The sequence below is a fragment of the Thermobia domestica genome, chromosome 15 (assembly GCF_964235325.1).
Source record: "Thermobia domestica chromosome 15, izTheDome1.hap1.1, whole genome shotgun sequence".
Taxonomy (NCBI): Eukaryota; Metazoa; Arthropoda; class Insecta; order Zygentoma; family Lepismatidae; genus Thermobia; species Thermobia domestica.
The window spans coordinates 160,775,404-160,794,304 of record NC_137468.1 but is presented as its reverse complement, the minus strand read 5'-3'; the positions used below and the strand labels follow the sequence as shown (position 1 = coordinate 160,794,304).

At 37.9% G+C, this 18,901-nt stretch overlaps 1 protein-coding gene across 2 annotated transcripts in view; it reads left to right on the top strand.

Moving 5' to 3' along the window:
• The first annotated feature begins 548 nt into the window (after positions 1-548).
• LOC145671321 (uncharacterized) overlaps positions 549-18,901 on the top strand; it is a 503,933-nt gene continuing 485,580 nt past the window's right edge. For both annotated transcript variants that reach the window (XR_014128506.1, XM_081740319.1), the window contains exon 1: positions 549-798. Coding sequence is in view for 1 of the 2 variants with exons in the window: in XM_081740319.1 (XP_081596445.1) it covers positions 716-798 (83 nt within the window). In the remaining variant the exon portion in view is untranslated. The remainder of the gene's footprint in view (positions 799-18,901) is intronic.

Sequence of the window (18,901 nt, the reverse complement as noted above, 5' to 3'; positions counted from 1 at the left end):
TATACTGTCCAGACTAACCCTAATTATAATGTTCAGGGCAGCGAAGAGCCAATGGGGGAGGAATTGGAATTGTATGATAGCTCACCGGCATTATAAGAGTAGAGGAAAGATTCGATTGCCAGACAAGTCTAGCATTTTTTCTCTTTGAATTTTATTGAATTCGTACTTAAAGCATAGAGTGAAAAAAGAGTCTCCAATTTCTAAATTATACGAATATGGTACACAATAACCACATTTCAACTCTTATTAATATGACCTTCGATTAAAATAGTCGGATGAATAAAGATAGGAAATTAGGACTACTAGAAGGACATCATATTTGCATTTTGAATTTAATGGCAAATATTATTTATAAACTACGTCAAGGTGCTGTATGGATACACTGCTAATGTTGGTAACTAGTCTATGCCTATGGATATACTGCTTATATTGGTGAATTCTTAAGGTGGATAGTTACACTGCTGGTGAGTAGTTACATTATCCTGCCAGCGAGAGTAGATGTCACTGCAAGCGCGACGAACTTGATACGCTTGTTTTTCCACGTAGTTACCAATCTTGCCGTTAGGCTATGTGATCTGTGCTAGTAACTACGTGATGCTATGTGTGTGAACTGGGGTTACTAGAAGGTTTTGGTTTTCTCTCATGTCTATATGATTCCCTTATTTTGAAGTATTGTCGTCGAAGTTTGGATTAAAAGTTTCTTGCGTCAAAAACAATGGGTGAAATGTCTGTTATTGAAGGACATCGTACAGTGTTAAAAAGTCTACTATATAGAAAGCAAGTCCAAGGTGAAGAAAGGTAAGATCATGCAACTTTTTAAATTTGGTAGAATGTTAAATGCATCATATTAAATTTTGTTGTTAGTAATATCAAATGAATTTTAGATCTTCGTAGATAATTTCATTATTAATTTAATGTGGGAGAAATTGCATTGCTGAGTGTGCTTGGTGCAGATTTACTTTGAACGGCTTAATTGTTATGGGTTTAAGCTCTGGCGCTAATTCCGGGAAATGAAAGAGACATGTCAGAACTGGGGGACTGTCCCCTCCCCAATAATCTGATTTGAAATATGTTTTTTAGGGAGAAATGTGATTGATTTGTATCCGACTGCCACAAGTTAAAGTGTAATGAAATTGATGCCCCTTGGCTTGTTTCAGTTTTAAAAAAGAATCATATTGAATTATTTTCTTCGGGTTAAGTTTAGAGTTACCCCTCCGCTTTTTTATAAAAATCAGGAAAATTTACAGGAGAAATGAGGTAAGAAATGGTAATTTGAAGTTTTTATTTGATGTTTAGGAATGTAAGTTCGGCAGGAGAGTTATGTTTAATACGAGAAAAGATAAGTGGAATTTAGTACTATTTGCCGGATGCGGAAGCATTCGCGGAGGGTTTCAGCAGCACGGTAGTTGTAAAATATGGCGAATATGGCGAACAGGTGTAACGGATGCGCAAAAATAATGAAGAAAACCTTTTAAATTTTTGTAAAGCCCACGGAGTACTGAAGTTAAGTGAAATGTAACAATTTTTAATACTTTAAGCACTGCTTTTTGTATATTGCAAAGTCCAAGGGCAACTTCAGACTGGAGGGGCAACTCTAAACAAGCCTTTTCTTCCTCTAACGATTCCTATAATGCTATTGAGATCATCATTTTGCTCAAATAAGAGTGTTGTTGCGTCATACATAATTGATGTTCTTCATAAGGTGCACTCTTGCCGATTTTCTTTTCTTCATGGTTTTGAGAAGTCATTATTTATATTATTATAAGACAAATGTCCTAAAATTTTAATTTAGATCATTGTGGATGCCTAAGTAGAAACATACTAATTATAAATATGTATGTATTCAGAGTTTAGAATGTGTTCACGGCACTGATTTGTAATACTGTATGTACCACTAGTTCATCTACATCGCCTGATATATAATATACAACAGGTTCACCTCAGAAATCAGATTCATGTGAGTGTCGTCTCCCTTCTCCCTCAGAATAAGCCTCAAATCTACCCGCCTATTTATGTGTATATTTGGGAACGGTCTTGCCCAATGTTGAAGACAGATTTGCTCTACTGGGTTTAAGTACGGCGTCCGGACATATGCTATAAAAAACTACAGTTCAAAGAACGGTAAGACTCAACTTTGACTAGAGCAATGAGTGGAACCGGTTCTCATAGGAGCTGCTTTTACTTCATTTAAAGTATATTAGGTTAGGTTAGGTTCCAGTGAGTGTTGTAGTCAAACACTTGACCAAAGAATATATGTCCTACCAACCTACTTAAAGTTGCCACTAAAATGCAAGACTGCTATCTAAGCAAATGAGTACAGGGACGGAGCAGGTGCGTCAGCGACAGTGGTATATGTGTAAGCCATTTAGTATTATTTAATGAATTAATTTTTGTCATTGATTACTCTGGTCAGATATGGAATCATTTTAGGAGCGAGGCTTAAAAAAAGTTCGGAAATCGAAAAATAAGTCACTTCATTGAAACGTAAACATTTTGTGAAGTTAGCATAATCGCCTTTTCATGTGGTTCGGACTCCACGTCTCTCGAATCAATCTTCAGTTTACGTCCTACATAATTTTGGTGTTCAAAAGAAATGTTAATTTCAAATCAGGCAGCAAGAATATTAGAATTTCTGATGAATCATGATGATGGTAATCTTAGAACTAAAGTAAAAGCCTTCAACTCATTAGGCCTTATGCAGAGACGTTTTGACGCTTGATTAGTGCCAATATAAAGAGTTCGACTAGCATATGTTTGATGCAGTAGTCAAGCCTTTAGTATGACGCTAATCATATTTTGATACGACTCTGCATAAGGCCCATTCTTTCTAAACTTGGGGATTACAGGCGTAACTAGAGGGGTCAGACCCCGTAGTATGATTTTGGAGAGTAGTTAAGATTCCTTCAATTCTCAGAAGTAAAGAGCCATGCCGTCCTTGCCCAATATCCTAAGGCAATGGACTCCCTCATGGCTATATGGCTATAGTAGGAAACTTTAGTACAGAAGACTCAGGTTTGATTCCTGTTGGGAGCTTATATGTTTGAAATTATACGTTAAGCGGTACATCCACGTCGCATATAGCCTCAGTCCTGAAAGAAAGGCTAAACTCCAAACTAATCAACAAATAAAGTAGAGGTACAAATAATTTGCAATTGAGCGTGCGGCAGGACCGCCATAGACAAATAGTAGGTTGAAAAAATGAAATGAAATCTTTGAGTTTTACGTCCCACGGTTATGCCGGTTAGGCTAAAGGAGACGGTGATTATGAGAAATGAATGAAATGGTGGAATGAAAGAAGTGGGAGGAAACGGGAGAACCCCGAGAAAACCCACGCACACGGTGTTTGTCCACCACAAAGTTCATTGGCAGGAGCAGGGTTTGAACCCGGGACCCCATGCACCAGAGGTGAACGCTCTACCACTGAGCCACCGCGGCCCCAAATAGTAGGTTGAATATTGAATAATTGAATGAAGTTATTCAAGCACACAGGGTGATAATTGTCGACGAAATTGCTACCATTGGACATGCACAAGCAGATGCTATCAATCCTAATATTCTGCCAAGGGCGCCGAGTTCTCTGTAAATTTGCGGGGGGGGGGGGAATTCATATGCAGAAGGTATATATATGAAGATTTTAAGACAAATTGCAGTCAAATTATGCCAAATATTTTATATTCATAAATACAATAGGGGCTCACATAAGTTTCGGGGGGCCGGGTCCCCTCGGCCCCGCCAGGATCGGCGCCCTTATATTCTGCAATCCCGAAAAGTTTTGTTGCAGTCGGTTTCTAGTTGTCAGTTGTCGCCACAAATCAATCAGGGTAGCCATCTCTATATAACTTCTGCTGCGTTATGAGCTAGAGGTCAAAATTTTCTTTCATAGGAGACGATACTTCTGTACATCAGAACACACCAGATATGAAGTCGGTATCAGTAGTATTTGCGAGACTTGGGCTAAGTAGCCTGGTCAGGGAAGTCAATAAACGTTCTGATAGAGTCAATGTCCTCTTGATTTTGGAATTAGTATCTTAGTTCTCCAATATATGGAAGTAGTACATAGGATCACCACCCCTAAATTTATGAAATTATCAGAGCTAAATTTTTATGTGGCAGTATAGGATCGGGGTATGTATCTCTGTAAGTCATAGATGGCAATTCTGCACTGAGTTCGCTCTCACTTGGGCTCACGTCCTTCGGTGGGCTCGCGCTGCCTTACTTCATTGGGGCTTAAGCTTGCGTTCACTTATTATCTCAATCGATTTTTGTTAAATTAATGTCAGTCACTCTTGTATCGATTATCATTGTTTCTGTTTTCAGAATCTATGTGGATAGGGCTATCATTTAGTTACAAAATAACATGATTTGTTTTTTTATCACTAAATAGAAATACATGACATGATATACAGAAATTTTGTTAAAACAGATCCTTTAGCAAAACTTTAACCAGTTCTACAAGACATAGGCCGCCTTATGCAGAGTCGTTTTGAAATATGATTACCGTCATACTAAAGGCCTGACTACTGCAGGAAACATACGTTAGTTAAACTTTTAGTATGGCATTATTAATTGATAAAAACGACTGCATAAGGCCCAGGTTGTTTATGCAGCTGAAATTTGCACTACTGTTGATTATCGTTTAACGTCCCCTTTCAATACCGTCCCTATGAGACGTGAACTTATAGTTTTAACGTGAAATCTGAACCAATGTCATTCAATCTCCATCACCAGAAATCGATCCCGGGACTCCGTGCATCACAGGCGCGCGTGCTAGCCACTAGACCAGCCGGGAGGAATTGTACTAATACTTTTGTTCAATGATTTCTATTAGGAATAAATTATAGGTGATTTTATTGTCGTTTTGTTAGCGTAAGAAAGACGTCCAAATTGCAGTATAATATACTGATTCTGAATGTGATAGTACAAGGGTTTAACGATTGTGTGGTAAAAGGAGAAATACGAGGGTGGATCAAATATAAACGGGATTTTATTTTTTTTTAAATTCATTTATCGAGTACCACAAGACACAATTTATTTTTCCACATAGTTTCCTCCTTTGGAAATGCATTTGTCCCAGCGTATGGGCAGCTTTTTGATGTCCTCATCGTAAAAAGAACAGGGTCGTGTCACCAGCTAGTTGCACACGAACTCTTCCACACTCTCGTCATCTTCAAATCGTTGCTCTCCTAGAGCTTCTTTAAGCGGTCCGAACAAATGGAAATCGCAGGGCGGTAAGTCCGGACAGTAAGGAGGATGTTCAAGTGTACTCCAGTGCATTTTCTGTAGCTTCGAGACAGTTCGAGCTGCAGTATGGGGTCGCGCATTGTCGTGCAGGAGGAGGATCTGTCGAATCGATTGGTCTCGTCTTTTGCGGCGATATCCAGCTCTCGCAGTAGTATTAAGCTTTTATTTAGTGGTGAACCCATGTTTCGTCGCACGTGCGGTCCGACTCAAAAATGCATCACCTTCCTCCACAAACCTAGCTTTAAGCCTCTGACAGACCTCCAAACGTATCAACTTCAGTTTTTCGGTCAAAAGTGAGGGACCCATCTGGAACACATTTCAGAGAACTGTATGTTGCTTTTGATGATTGCTTGACAACTCCCATAGCTGATTCCGATTTGTTCTGCAATTTCTGATACTGTTACTCCTCGATCGTCGTCAATAATGCCTTTAACCGAAAAAATGTTTACGTCCGTAATGCTGGTCCGAGGACGGCGATCGTGTTGCTGATTTTACACACGTTCTCGTCCTTCCTTGAACTCTTTATGCCAAACATACACACGGTTCTTGACAATGTTTGATCCCCGAACTGTGCAGTCAATCTCTGGCAAATTTCTACCGCTGCAACTCTTTCACGAGCAACAAATTGTATAATTATGCGTTGGTAGTAGAAGGTGCACCTGTTGCTCCGACATCATGAGCGGTACTGACGAAATGGCGGAAAATATCTAACAGCACGCTCTCCCCACTCCCAGCGGTTCCGCCTAAACATAGCAGAAGCGCGCGGCTAGTCCTACCAACCTATGATGTTTAGGAATAAAAATCCCGTTTATATTTGATCTCCCCTCGTATAAATTTGCACAAATGAAATGTAATAAAATCGGCTAGAAATTGAGCAGCATTTTGTTGTGGGTAAGCAGTTTAGCCGCGTCCCGGATTAACCCGAATATTTACGTTTAGGAATAATATTTAAAACTGGATTAACTCGAGTTATTACGGTCATTATATTATAACCGCTACCAGGTTATAGAAGGATTTTTTGCGGACACTGTATATTTCGTAAAGACAGTGATTATTATTTTCGATTTGTACTTTATTCTGCGACGCATATAAGTTCTTTCTTCGGTGGGAATTGCTTCCTTCCCACACAATTGGACAAAGAAGTCTTTCATCGTTTTCTCCTATTTAAAACATTGCTTTTGGTGAGAACATTTCAGTTAGTGACGAACCATTTCAGTGTTTCTCCCTGACTTATTATATGCACAGTATATATTCTATAGTTATTGGGAACTGAATTAAGTGTTTTCTTTAATCGCTTATGGAAACATTGCAATAGATTAGAGAAGACCAGACCAGAACAGGCATTCAAGTGACCAAAGTGGCACCAATTGCGTTGTTTCGCAGCTCGTTATCTGTACTTTCTCACGCCAGAGTTATCGCCGTGTCTAGTGCATTGTAGGCAGTTAACTAAAATTGACATAAATTATTTTCCTTTTTTTTGTATGTGCATACAGGTGAGTTAACTGAGTGATTTTTGGAATGTATTGCCAACACTCTTCAGTCGACCATTGCAGCCCGTATCTTGAGCTTTGGTGCTCAGAGAGTTTGACTCCAGGTCTGGAAGCCGTAACCACGCATGTCGCGTCGGGCTTCAAGTATGACTTTTTGTTAAGGGGCACAAGCTATTAGCCGGTGAAGGACATTTTCTTACGGCTAGCCCCAACTAGTGAAGTCCCAGGTCCACAGACCTTGTGCGTACATGTCAGTTACATACGCGCCCTCCAACATTAGCATTCTACTTCTTTCTTTTTTATTTTGCTGAAGAATCGCCTTTACGCTTCAGGATTGTGCGGCGCAGCAACTGGATTCATCGTGGGACGATCCAGACAACTTTTCCCCAGTGCTAATCCCCCAAGTGCATCAATGGTGTAAGAGAAGCATTTGTCGTGAAATCTCAATCATAATCTCATATATATATATATATATATATATATATATATATATATATATATATATATATATATATATATATATATATATATATATATATATATATATATATATAAAGGGCTATATTGCCTTAAAAGGGCAAAGTGTTATTTCAGTGACGAAAATTATTATTCATATTCAGTGTTCAGTGTTGTGCTCATTCCTCTTCTCTATTTTTTTTAAATATAATAGTGTTCTAATAAATAAGTATAGTGTTATTTAAGCCAGTGTGTTTTCGTTGTTTGTGTGAGTGATATTTGTGTGCGTTATGGTCTGGATGATCGTCTGATCGTCCGTGAGGTTTTCGAGACGAGACACCCGAACCTCTCGGCGCCTAATGCTCATCTCATTATTGAGATCGACGAGCGATTTGGAAACAGTTTGTAACCTCTTCTTGGAGAGGTCCATCGTCCTGTCCAGGTAAGTTCAAGTATCAGGAAGATACTTATTGGTAGGACCACGAACCACGAACAGCGACCAGATTACACGGAGTGGTTACAAATAAATGTTCACCCAAATAGAGACCTCGAACCAAAATTGGTTACAAATTAATGGCCACCCGAACAGCGACACGAACTGAAACGGTTACAAATAAATGGTAGCCCGAACAGCGACCCGAACTTAGAACGGTTACAATATTTTTTTACGTTCTTGTCTGGATTAACCCGAAATATTGCGTCATGATAAAGAAAAGTGCACGGAGCAAATATTTACATGTGATTCAACCATCTTTTGTTTTGATTTCTTGATATAACACCACTGGGTAATGTATTACTCCCATAATAGTCCCGTGTTCTTTTAGTATTATCGCTACAATGGAGCTGTTCGCTAGTTTGTTTTCTTTCCTTCTGAAGAACTTTTGTGTTTGTATTACGACTGCATTGTTGAGTGCATTTTGCAAACAATGAGCAGTGGTGAAGAAGAAAATTTCAGTGTTGTTAGTATAGATACAAATAGTAGTCGTGACAGTGAATTCGCTACAGACAATTTTTTTAACATTTCCAATTTGTACGAGGGTAAATAAAAATGTAAACGCAATTTATAAATTACGCTGAGGACGAAACACAGAGGAATTGGCACAATGAAAGTCAACATGAGGTACTGTTAACCATAGGAACACCAAGGTATTTTTGGGTTATATGGAACACCACCTCTGAGGCCCACAGATTAAATGTAATTATTTCTCACGGAAAATAATTTACCTTGTCTGATATGAACTTGGAGTGTCTAAGACATCATATGTTATAATTTTCTATTACTACTTCGTTTCTAAGTACAGTGTTGCCAATACACAAAAACAATCTTTGTAGCTTGAAGAAACGAACAGCTTACTAAATTTGTATTAGAAAACCTTCATACTTCTAATGAAATGTGAAAATTAAAATAATTAAAAAGTAGCAAATAATGGAGCCATTACGGGAGCGACATTAAAATTCTGAGTCGATAAATATTGTTAAATAGTTGTAAATCTATGGGTGGGAGAGAGAAGAATTTAAAAAAAAATGTTTGTTGCGTAATAAAATACCCTCTGTCTAGAGAAATCAATTAATACGATGATATATAATGACAAACAGGCTATTTTTTTAAATGTTTACTTTATTTTGAAAGAAAAAGTATTTTCACAATTAATTTAAGGGCTAATAAAAAAGGCAAAAATGGCAAAAGAGTTTCATAAAATAAGCTATATTTGAGGCTATAAGCATTTCGTAAATTTGTATGGCTTAATGCCTCTCTACATAGGCTAGATTTAACCAAAAATAGGCTAAATTGGCATCACTGCAGATAATAGTCACATAAATCACTCATGGCGTAATTAGTGCTCTCAAACGGGTCGGGTTACGGATCGGGTCGGGTCAGGTCAACTCGGGTCGGGTCAGCTCGAGTCGGGTTGTCGGGTCAGACTACTCGGGTCGGGTTATCGGGTCGGGTCGGGTTGTCGGGTCAGTTCACTTTGGTCAACTGAGTTTAGGTTGAGCTTAAACTCGGCTGGAGTCGAAAACTGCTGTTTTTCACTACCTGCCTAATTAAAAATAGCAATTTTCAATTGATTTTATAGAAATTATAAATCTTGCAGCTAGTGTTTTTATGATAAATGCTTATTTTTGTACTTGTGTGTACTTTAATTTTTAAATGTGGAAGATTGATTTTACCAACCGACTGTAATATTAATACCTACGCCAATATGGAGTCTGGATTTAGAACAAAACTAGAAGTTGTTTAAGTAAGGCCAAAAGAAAGATTGGATATGACAGACCAAGCCCAAGCAGGGCTGTGGTGGCTCAGTGGTAGAGAATTTATCTCCGGTGCATGGCGTCCATGGTTCGATCCCAGCGTGTGCCAAGTAGGCTTTGTGGTGGAGAAACGCCGTGTAGTGAGTTTTCTCGGGGTTCTCCTGTTTTCTCCCACTTTCTTCATTCTACCATTTCATTCATTTCTCATGTTCACCATATCCCTTAGCCTCGGTGCAGAATCGAGGGAACTTAAACTGAATATTTCATTTTATTTCACCAAGCCCAAGGACATCGATACAAGAACAAGATAAAGATTGGATATGAAGACGAATTGCATAGTAATCTTGCTTTTGGCCTTGTTTTGATTATCACCAAGTAGCGATGAGCGTATTTTCTTGCTTTCCGCATAGTATGAAAGACCATAATCAAAATCACACTTGATCTTCATTTGTACCGATGAGGCGAGCATTCTTGGCTCTTATATAGCATGAAAGACCACCAAGACTACGAAATGCAGGACCAAGACTTGACTGCAAGACAAAGAATAAGACGCAGTATTGATGACCAAGACCCAGGGTGCGAATTGTTTGAATTTCATTTGTTGAGCTGAAAGTGATGAAATAAAATTAGTACTTTATAATTAAATATCATACTGTATTTTTAAATTTTAAATTACAAAATTCATATTATGTATCTTCTTACGTGCAACTATATATACTGTAAAATACGTTTTAATTACCGAGAAAGAAAAATCAAAGTGGCACGAGTCCCGGAATCATAAGAACCTATTTTGGAATGAAAGTTGAAGGGTTGGAAAAAATCACAGGTGTCCTCCTGTTTCCTCAACCCTTATCATTGTAGTTAAACGATTTCCTTTGTCTCCGCCAAGAGACTCTTGCTACTGCCTTCCGAGAAGACCCCCTGCCGTCCGAGCAGGTAACAACACTGACCTTGAAGAAAAATTTCGTCACATAGAACTAAAGCAAGCAAAAAAATTCTCCCAAGTCGGACATTGGTATCAGTTATAAAAAGAAATAACCAAACCTCAAAAGTGCCAAATATTCATTAAGATGCATATACAAATCCCCCGCTTGATTTAGCTAGTGGTTAACATGTAAGACTTCGGTACACGTGGTCCGGGTTTAATTCCCAATGGGAGTGCATTTTGGCGTTCACCCAGTGTTGTGACCATAGTGCTCTCAAACGGATCGGGTTGACCTGACCCGACCCGTGACCCGACCCAACTCGGATCGGGTCAGCTCGGGTCGGGTCGGATCGGGTTGTCGGGTCAGGCTACTCGGGTCGGGTTGTCGGGTCAGCTCGGGTCGGGTTGTCGGGTCATATCAATCAGGTCAGATCACGGTTCGGGTCAGTTCGGTCGAGTCGGTCTTCAACCCGACCCGACTCGACCCGTTGAGAGCACTAGGCGTAATCAAAACAAAAGGCGGTGTATGAGGCGACTCGTTTTAACTGTAATCGGAAAGTATTGTTATGAGTTCGCCGGGAGTTCTTTTGTCTACAATGGTAAAAAAATACATTAATAAGTTCCGTATTTACAAAAAAAAAAAAAAAAAAAAAAAAGTTTATGCAATCAGAAAAATCTTATTTTGCCTAAGTGTTCGGTTATTGTTTGGTGTCAAAAATACTAAATTGATGGAGCTTATTTACTTTCATTAAAACGTATTTTTGCGTCTTTTTAATAATTGGATAATAACTTCAGGGGATGTGGAATACCTTAATCCAGTGGGAATTCCGGGAGTTTACTCGCCTGAATTTTTTTAAAAAGTCAATATAAAAAAATCCTTTAAGAGCATTTCATGTATACTTCTCTATAATACAATACAATGTGGATATTTTTTATTATTATTCGCAGAAAGTTGGCACCACCAATTCCAGACTTTTTTTTTAAAAAAAAGAAGTAAATGTTATTCATTCCTATGTTTATAAACATCAAGCCTCCTCCCAATTCTGGTATTTCTAAAAAAAAAAAAACGATAAGAAACCCCTCCCAAAATATGTTCCTAGATGCGCCACTGAGAGTAACTCTTTACTCAAATTGGTTTGCGTGTGCGCTGTGAGTATGAAGAGTTGTCTAAAAAGACATTGCAACATTTGATGCCTTTCTTATGTGAGCAGACCTTTTATTGTTCTTTGCTGTATTAAAACCTTAAAGCGAAATCGTCTTAATGTGGAATCGAACCTATAATTGATTATGACAAAAAATAGATGTCAATGCAACTATGGAAAAACAAAGAATTTCATTCGTCACATTAATGACCCCCACATTTGAGAACGTTGTTTATCAAGTGGATTTCCTTTATATATATATATGTTTCATATATGTTTCAGCCTTAATGTTTATGTATTTTCAAATGAATAATGTTTACCTGGAAACAATCGTGTATCTTTAGAATAAATTACTAATTGCATTTTTTTTATCTTTTCCTTCTCACTGGTAATTCTAATGAGTAAATCTTTTAATACCATGTGAAATTTCAGATAACATTGCAACGGAGTCCGCAAATCACTTCCCGAATGAACAGGGGTTCCGCGCTATCGGAAAGTTTGAGAACTACTGTTTTAGGTAACATACCATCACTGCATTTCTACATTTAGATAGCCAGTATGTCGAGTCAAAATCGTAATAAAGCATACCTACCGCCTCTGCTTTTCTTCCACTTCGAACATTGAACAAGGTACATTCGTGGACGTAAATAAGGGAGCGTGTGGCCTCTAGAATTTATGTGAATGAATAGTTTGTATTAAGTTTCTGCAGACAAGCAATATTTTCTAAAATTAATTCTGCAGTCCTCTCTTGATTTCTTTAGGTTTCCAACTGCTGTTGTAAAAATAGATATTAAGGAATACCTCCATGAGTACCAGGATAATATAGCCTCAGTGCGATTTCTTTACATGTTTCTTTCTCTTTTCCCATCCGAAACTAAGATTTCTTCCTGTTCTGTCTAATTTCTGTTCTGCCTAACAACCCTTTAGCACTTTGTAATACAATATTTGTCTAATCTTATCTTTAAGCAGAACGAACATTCCTATTCTGGCTAATTCTCGCAAAAGGGATATTTAAATTTAAGGGAAATTTACTAGTACCTGTTTCCCCTTGCTTTTCAATTATCGGTCCAGAACCCTTTAAATTAAATTTGAGCGCACAACTGAGGGGCATAAATTGAACGTCTAGTTTTGTTAGTTAAATTGAATTATGAGGAGAACAAAATTTATAAAATAAAAATAAAAAAAACAAATCAATGGATCTCTAGATGATTTCAAGATGAAAGATTCAGAAATATGAGAGGAAAATCAAAATAATGTTTCCAGTACTGTAAAAATATACACAGTATTATTTTCGTATTTCTCGTTATACGGGAGCAGTCAATATATGCCAAAAAATAACGACTAAGGTGGGAGTTCGATACTAAAAAGACCAGGACCCCTTTAGGACCTGGAGCAATACTAAACATTTCGTGAGGTTCACTGGAATTTACTCACTATTCCTGATATCTATTCACTATCTTCACACACACACTCACACACACAGCGAGTCAAAAGTCCCTTGCCATAGGCCAACTCGGTAGCTATTGAAGATATGAAAAAATGATAAGAGAGCATTTTGATTGCCAAGTGTGGGTTGTCAATCTAAAATGGTGGAATTTTCGTAATCGGTCCAACCGTTTAAGCTCGACACTGGTATAGGAGCCAATAATAAAGAACAATGCAACGGTGCCACATCAGGGAGGACAAGATGGAATGAAATAATCTAAAGTGTGAAATATCCTGAGCCAAGGACAATAGAAAGGGAAGAAAATTAAAGAACAAAGAACCTATTTGCAGGGCCCACGACAGTAGCGTCAGCACCACAAGGGGGTAGGGGTACGAGAGAGGATGTATATGAGGAAGACAAACAACTGAAAATAAGTCCTACAAATGAAAACAATTGTCGTCTTCTGACAGGTGTATTGTGAGAGATATGCTTGCGGAAGCCTATATCCCAACTGAAGTTGCCTGTTTCTATCGTCGGCTCCTGCCCTTGACTTATTGCTTTAGATATGTATGGAAGGAAAGGGCTAAGGGAGTGGCTCGGGCCGCAAATGGCGAGGTCACAGCGGCCAGGTAAGATGAGGAGTGGGGAAGGCAGCAGCCTTGGGCAGTGTAGTGCTACCTACAGCATTTTTCAGATGGGAAGCGGCATGGCCTTGAGTTGGCTTTACGCGGCGTCCAATTGGCTTTGAGCGGTGTTGACAATTCGCGACAAGCAGTTCTGCACGCTGACTTCTCGCGCTACTGCGAATCTTGACAATAGCAGAGGCGCTTATTAGAAATATTGTATTAGCACATTAACTGCTCACTTTACGAAGTAGAGAAAAGAATTACGAACACATACGTGAAAACTACATCTTTTTATGACAACTGGTTGTCATGATACACGCTTTGAAAAGTTTCCATATAAAACAATTAGTAAAACGAGCGTTGAGTCCCGTCTAATTTCCAATGGATTTTTCTTCGATTTGGAAATGGAACTCAACTTTTATTAAAGGATAATCAGGGGTGTAACCAACAGGTTGTTCTAGGGGAACATTACTTTCAGGGGGAGGAAAGCTTTTCACGCATTAAAATCAGAACAAATGACCTCTTTCAGGATATGAAAGCATTTTAACTCACCATGTATACTATACACATATTATGTTTTCTCGATGCTACCTTAACAAAAGACGGATCTTGACAGTACTGAAGTTGAAAAGCGGATTGTAAGAGATAAATCAACAAGCTATTCATAAGAAAACAAATGCTGTTTCTAGCAGTCTGTTTATCCGACTTTGTGTTTATGTAGGTTAAAATACTAAAGGGAAAAAACTCGAAAAAATATCAACTCAGATATTATTATGCAATAATATAGTAGTGAAAGATCCTGGGGGGACTGAGGGAGCCAGGGCCCTCATTTTATTTGTAAATGTGCAATATTAGGCATAATTTGAATGCAATTTGTCACAAAATCATCATATATGCTTTCTGCATCTGAATGCACCCCCCCCCCCCAATTTACAGAGAAATCAGCGTCCTTGTAATTAGGTACAGAAACTGTATTGATGATGTTTTCCTTTTTCTTTTTTTAAAAATCGTATTTTATTATAAACGTTCCTAATTTGCATTAACTATTAAATAAGTTTACTAAACATATACTAGATGAACCTCATTTCGGGGCTGGAAATAGTTTGGAAAGTCAAGGCCCTCTTTTCCCCCGTTTCTACACCCTTGAGAATAGTAAGCGATCGAATTAAATAACAAGCCTCTGCAATTTGATTCATATATATATATATATATATATATATATATATATATATATATATATATATATATATATATATATATATATATATATATATATATTCGATTCCCGGCGGGAGCTCATGTGGAAGAACAGAAGGTATGGGACATTCGTAATATTGTTTTGAAATTGCCTTCATGCAAGATTCTTCCTTATTCGACAGAAGAAACGCAGTATGATTTTTTTTCTTCGTTTCAATACCTTACGTATGTGTGGCCAATTACGTAATCCTTCTTTACTCCTCTAGCAGGGATGCAAAAGCACCAGGCGTCTGAGTGGTGTCATAAATTATTGTAACCCAAAACAAACTCGACCATATCGCGTTGCTTACGAATCAGATGGATTGTTGTTGTGAGACCTACATCAAGTATAAGAGTATGTTATTATAGGAACAGACATGGAAGGAAAGGAGCTGATTGTGTGTGTAGGAACGCAATTCTCTTCTAGCATAAACAGAATTCATCAGTGTCTAGATTGCTTTTTTTCGTGGTAGTTCATTTGTTCTCCAAAATTATAGTTGACAGTGTCTTTAAGGAAACCGAGTACAAGTGCGGAATTTTCTTTAAAAAAAAAAGTGCTACGAAGTGAAGCTCGAAGAATTATTTTTTTGTGTTTATAATTTTTGGAACTCATAATAAAAAATTTACAAGAGTCAGATTCAGACAATGGCGAAATATTAATTGACATAGACGATAGTGAAAGTAGTGTTGAAGACGAACGTTTAGCAGTTCCACTGGAATAAGTTAATAGGTAGGTTATTCAGTTGCTATATATACTTCTAGGATACACAGCCAAAATCTTTGAGTTTGCTGGAATAGTATATTTACATTGTGAATAATGTTGCCAATGTATGTGTAATAATCTCAACTAGAGGAAGAGCGAGAAGGGAAAGGGGAGTCCGAAATCCGGCAACACCGCGCGGAATATCCCACAGCATTGGCTACTGCCCGTGATGCTTTACATCTGAAAAACACAATAGTGTCTCCCTTGAGCACTGGCTTCCAGAGTATTCCCTAGAGCAGCATTTCCCAACCTTTTTCAACTTGCGGCACACTACGGGTGTAACTTGAATTCTCGCGGCACACTCATAGATATTATTATTATTATTATTATTATTATTATTATTATTATTATTATTATTATTATTATTATTATTTGCAAATATAAAATACCATGGTATTTTTTTCTGTGATTACTGATCTCCTTCTCACAGAGATGAAAGTTCGATCACTGGTTTTCCCCTATGCTAATTCATTATGCTTATTGTTTATTCTAATTTTAAAATAGAAAACAATTGCAATGAAATATAGGACTCAGATTTTTAAAAGTACGCTTTCTTATTCGAAAACTGTATCCAACCTTTCACTAAGAACGAAGATCACTAAATAACGAACGAACAAACAAATGTCTTGTACTTTTAACTTTGCTGTTTTAACCAAAACCGGTGCATATTATTGCAATCACACAGCTTGCGATGCGTCGAAGTCAAAACACACCTGTTGAACAAAGTGTTGTTCTGTCATTCACGTGCGAATGAGTGTTCTACGAACGTTCAGTTGACGCGTACCGTACAAGTGCTTCCATTTCTCGGTGTTAGTATGACTCTCAATAGAAGCGTAACATAGCAGCTAAAAGTGGAAATGTGTACGAGCCGAAATACTGTCTGCTACACAGTAATAGATGTAGAATAATATATTACAATTTCAGTAATTTTTTCCATGGTAGAAATTCATAGTAATGTGAAATACAAAAATATACATTTTTTCCTATGTCTTGCAATTTGGTTGCTATAGAATTAGTAATTTTGTTTCGATTTCCTCGCGGCACACCAGTGGTCCATTCGCGGCACACCAGTGTGCCGCGGCACACAGGTTGGGAAACGCTGCCCTAGAGAAACAGTTATAACAACCTGGGTCAGAGGTCGTGTCCTGTCCAAGCGCAAGTTGACAGTAAGAAGATAAAATAAGCGATATGACATAAGTAGCCTCAGTGGTTCGGAAACTCATGTTTAATCGTACTTACTTTTGAGTTGAGTTGATTTTGAGTTTTACGTCCCGTTCAGCAGCGAGGCTATATAAGACGTGGACCTACTGATTAACGTGGAATCCGAACCACATGAGCTCCCACCGGGAATCGAACCCGGGTCTCCCACGCCAAAGGCGCGTACGCTAACCGCTTAGCCACGGAGGAGCTCTGTACTTACTTTTGTACACACACTTGCGTATATACGACTGGCAAGCTGATGATCCACAAGTATTCAAACACACACAAATAAAAAAGAGAATATTGACTTGGGTGAATTCCTGTTTATTGAATAGACGTGTATATATATATATATATATATATATATATATATATATATATATATATATATATATATATATATATATATATATATATATATATATATATATACAGTGACGACACCAGAGGGGGGCAAGGGGGGCGAGCGCCCCCCTGGTAGCTACTTCTGCCCCCCTGACTGCCACCTAGACTGCCCCCCCCAGACTCCTACAATCTTTAAACAATATACATGCAGTATTTTATATCAGTATCATAACCAATCTCATTGTCAAATTGTAGTCTACTTTCCATGCATTTACTATGTGGCAGATTAGTCCTCAAGTTTTCTTCTTTGAGCGTCTGCGTATGCACGCATATTTCTATTTTCTAATTTAGCGCCTTTTGAGGTAAATTTTAGTTATACTTCTTTCTTATGTTTTTTTAATTATTGTGCCTAGCGAACAATAGTAGATTTGGTCGACTTGATTTCTTCTCATTTGATCAACTTCGATTGGAAACAAAAGAAAGGTAAAACCAGTTACGTAACTTGTTTGTATTTATCCAGGTTTGAAGTTTTCAGTTTCATATTTTGTTTTATTTAAAGGTTCTATACTTCTTTTTTCTGAAACATTCTCGGCTTTCAATATTCAGAGGATGTGCTCATAACAGCTTAGTTTGCAACTACCAGGGCTTAATTTTTTGAAGGGGATAAAAAGAGTTGTATTTTCCCTTCCTGCAAATGATAATAATAACTTTATGGAATTAAATTGATTTCCAATAAAACGTATTGTCAGAGTGCTGATCTTTCGTTAGTAATTGGTATTTACTAGTGCTCCCTTACTTATTTTGTTTCAAAGTACCAACGTGACGTCTACCATATTGACTAGGAACTGCTGAAAATTTCATAGCCCAACACAGAATGAGTGCACATAGAATGGTGAAGTTTTACTTCTTCTACACTTCCCCCGAGAGTCAATATACTACCTTGTACAGTGCTACAGTTTTTGCAGAAAAGTTAAAAAATCTGAAGATTTCCTCACACCACTGTTCGTAGCACTACCCCTACCAGATCTAAAATGACGCCCTTTCAAGTGTTATTTAAGTTCGGGAAATAAGTACAGGTAATAGTTAGACGGAGCTAAATCTGCGGAATAAGAATGATTATCTAGACATTGAAATCCTAGATTATACAATGTCAGTTGTGTTCGCAGGGGCTTCATTGACAGTTGTATTCTCCTGAAGGATCAGAATTCCTTTCTTTTCATTTTCCGCGGCGTTGAACTTTGAATTTTTCTTTCAGTTTTGTGAGCAATGTAGAGATTCTGGGTTAAATATCTGACCGTTGCGGTGGTAGTCTATGAGTACGACTCCATACTTATCCCGGAAGAATGTTGCAAACAGTTTCTCAACCTACTTGTGTGTCTTGAACTTCTTGGGGCGATGGAGAAATGAGTGCTACTACTCCATTGACTGTTGTTTTGATTCAGGATCATAGTAGTAAACCATATTTCATCTATGGTTACTATTCGTGAGCGAAATTGATCAGCATTACGGTCAAATTGGAAGAAGACTTCTCTTAATGCCGTCACTCTTTTATTCTCTTGGCAGATTTTTTGGGAACCCATTATGCCGAGAACTTGCGCATACCCAAGTCATTCTGAATTATGCTACCGACAAGTTGCAAAGAAATGCCCAAAACTGAGAAAGCGGGGTGCAGCCAGGCCTCAGACTATAATAAGTATATTATGAGTTTACTATACACTTTAAAAACTATATAAATGATAGCTTAAATTATTTTTGTCACTCAAAAACTGGGGTAGCCCGACCCCGGGCTATATCCACA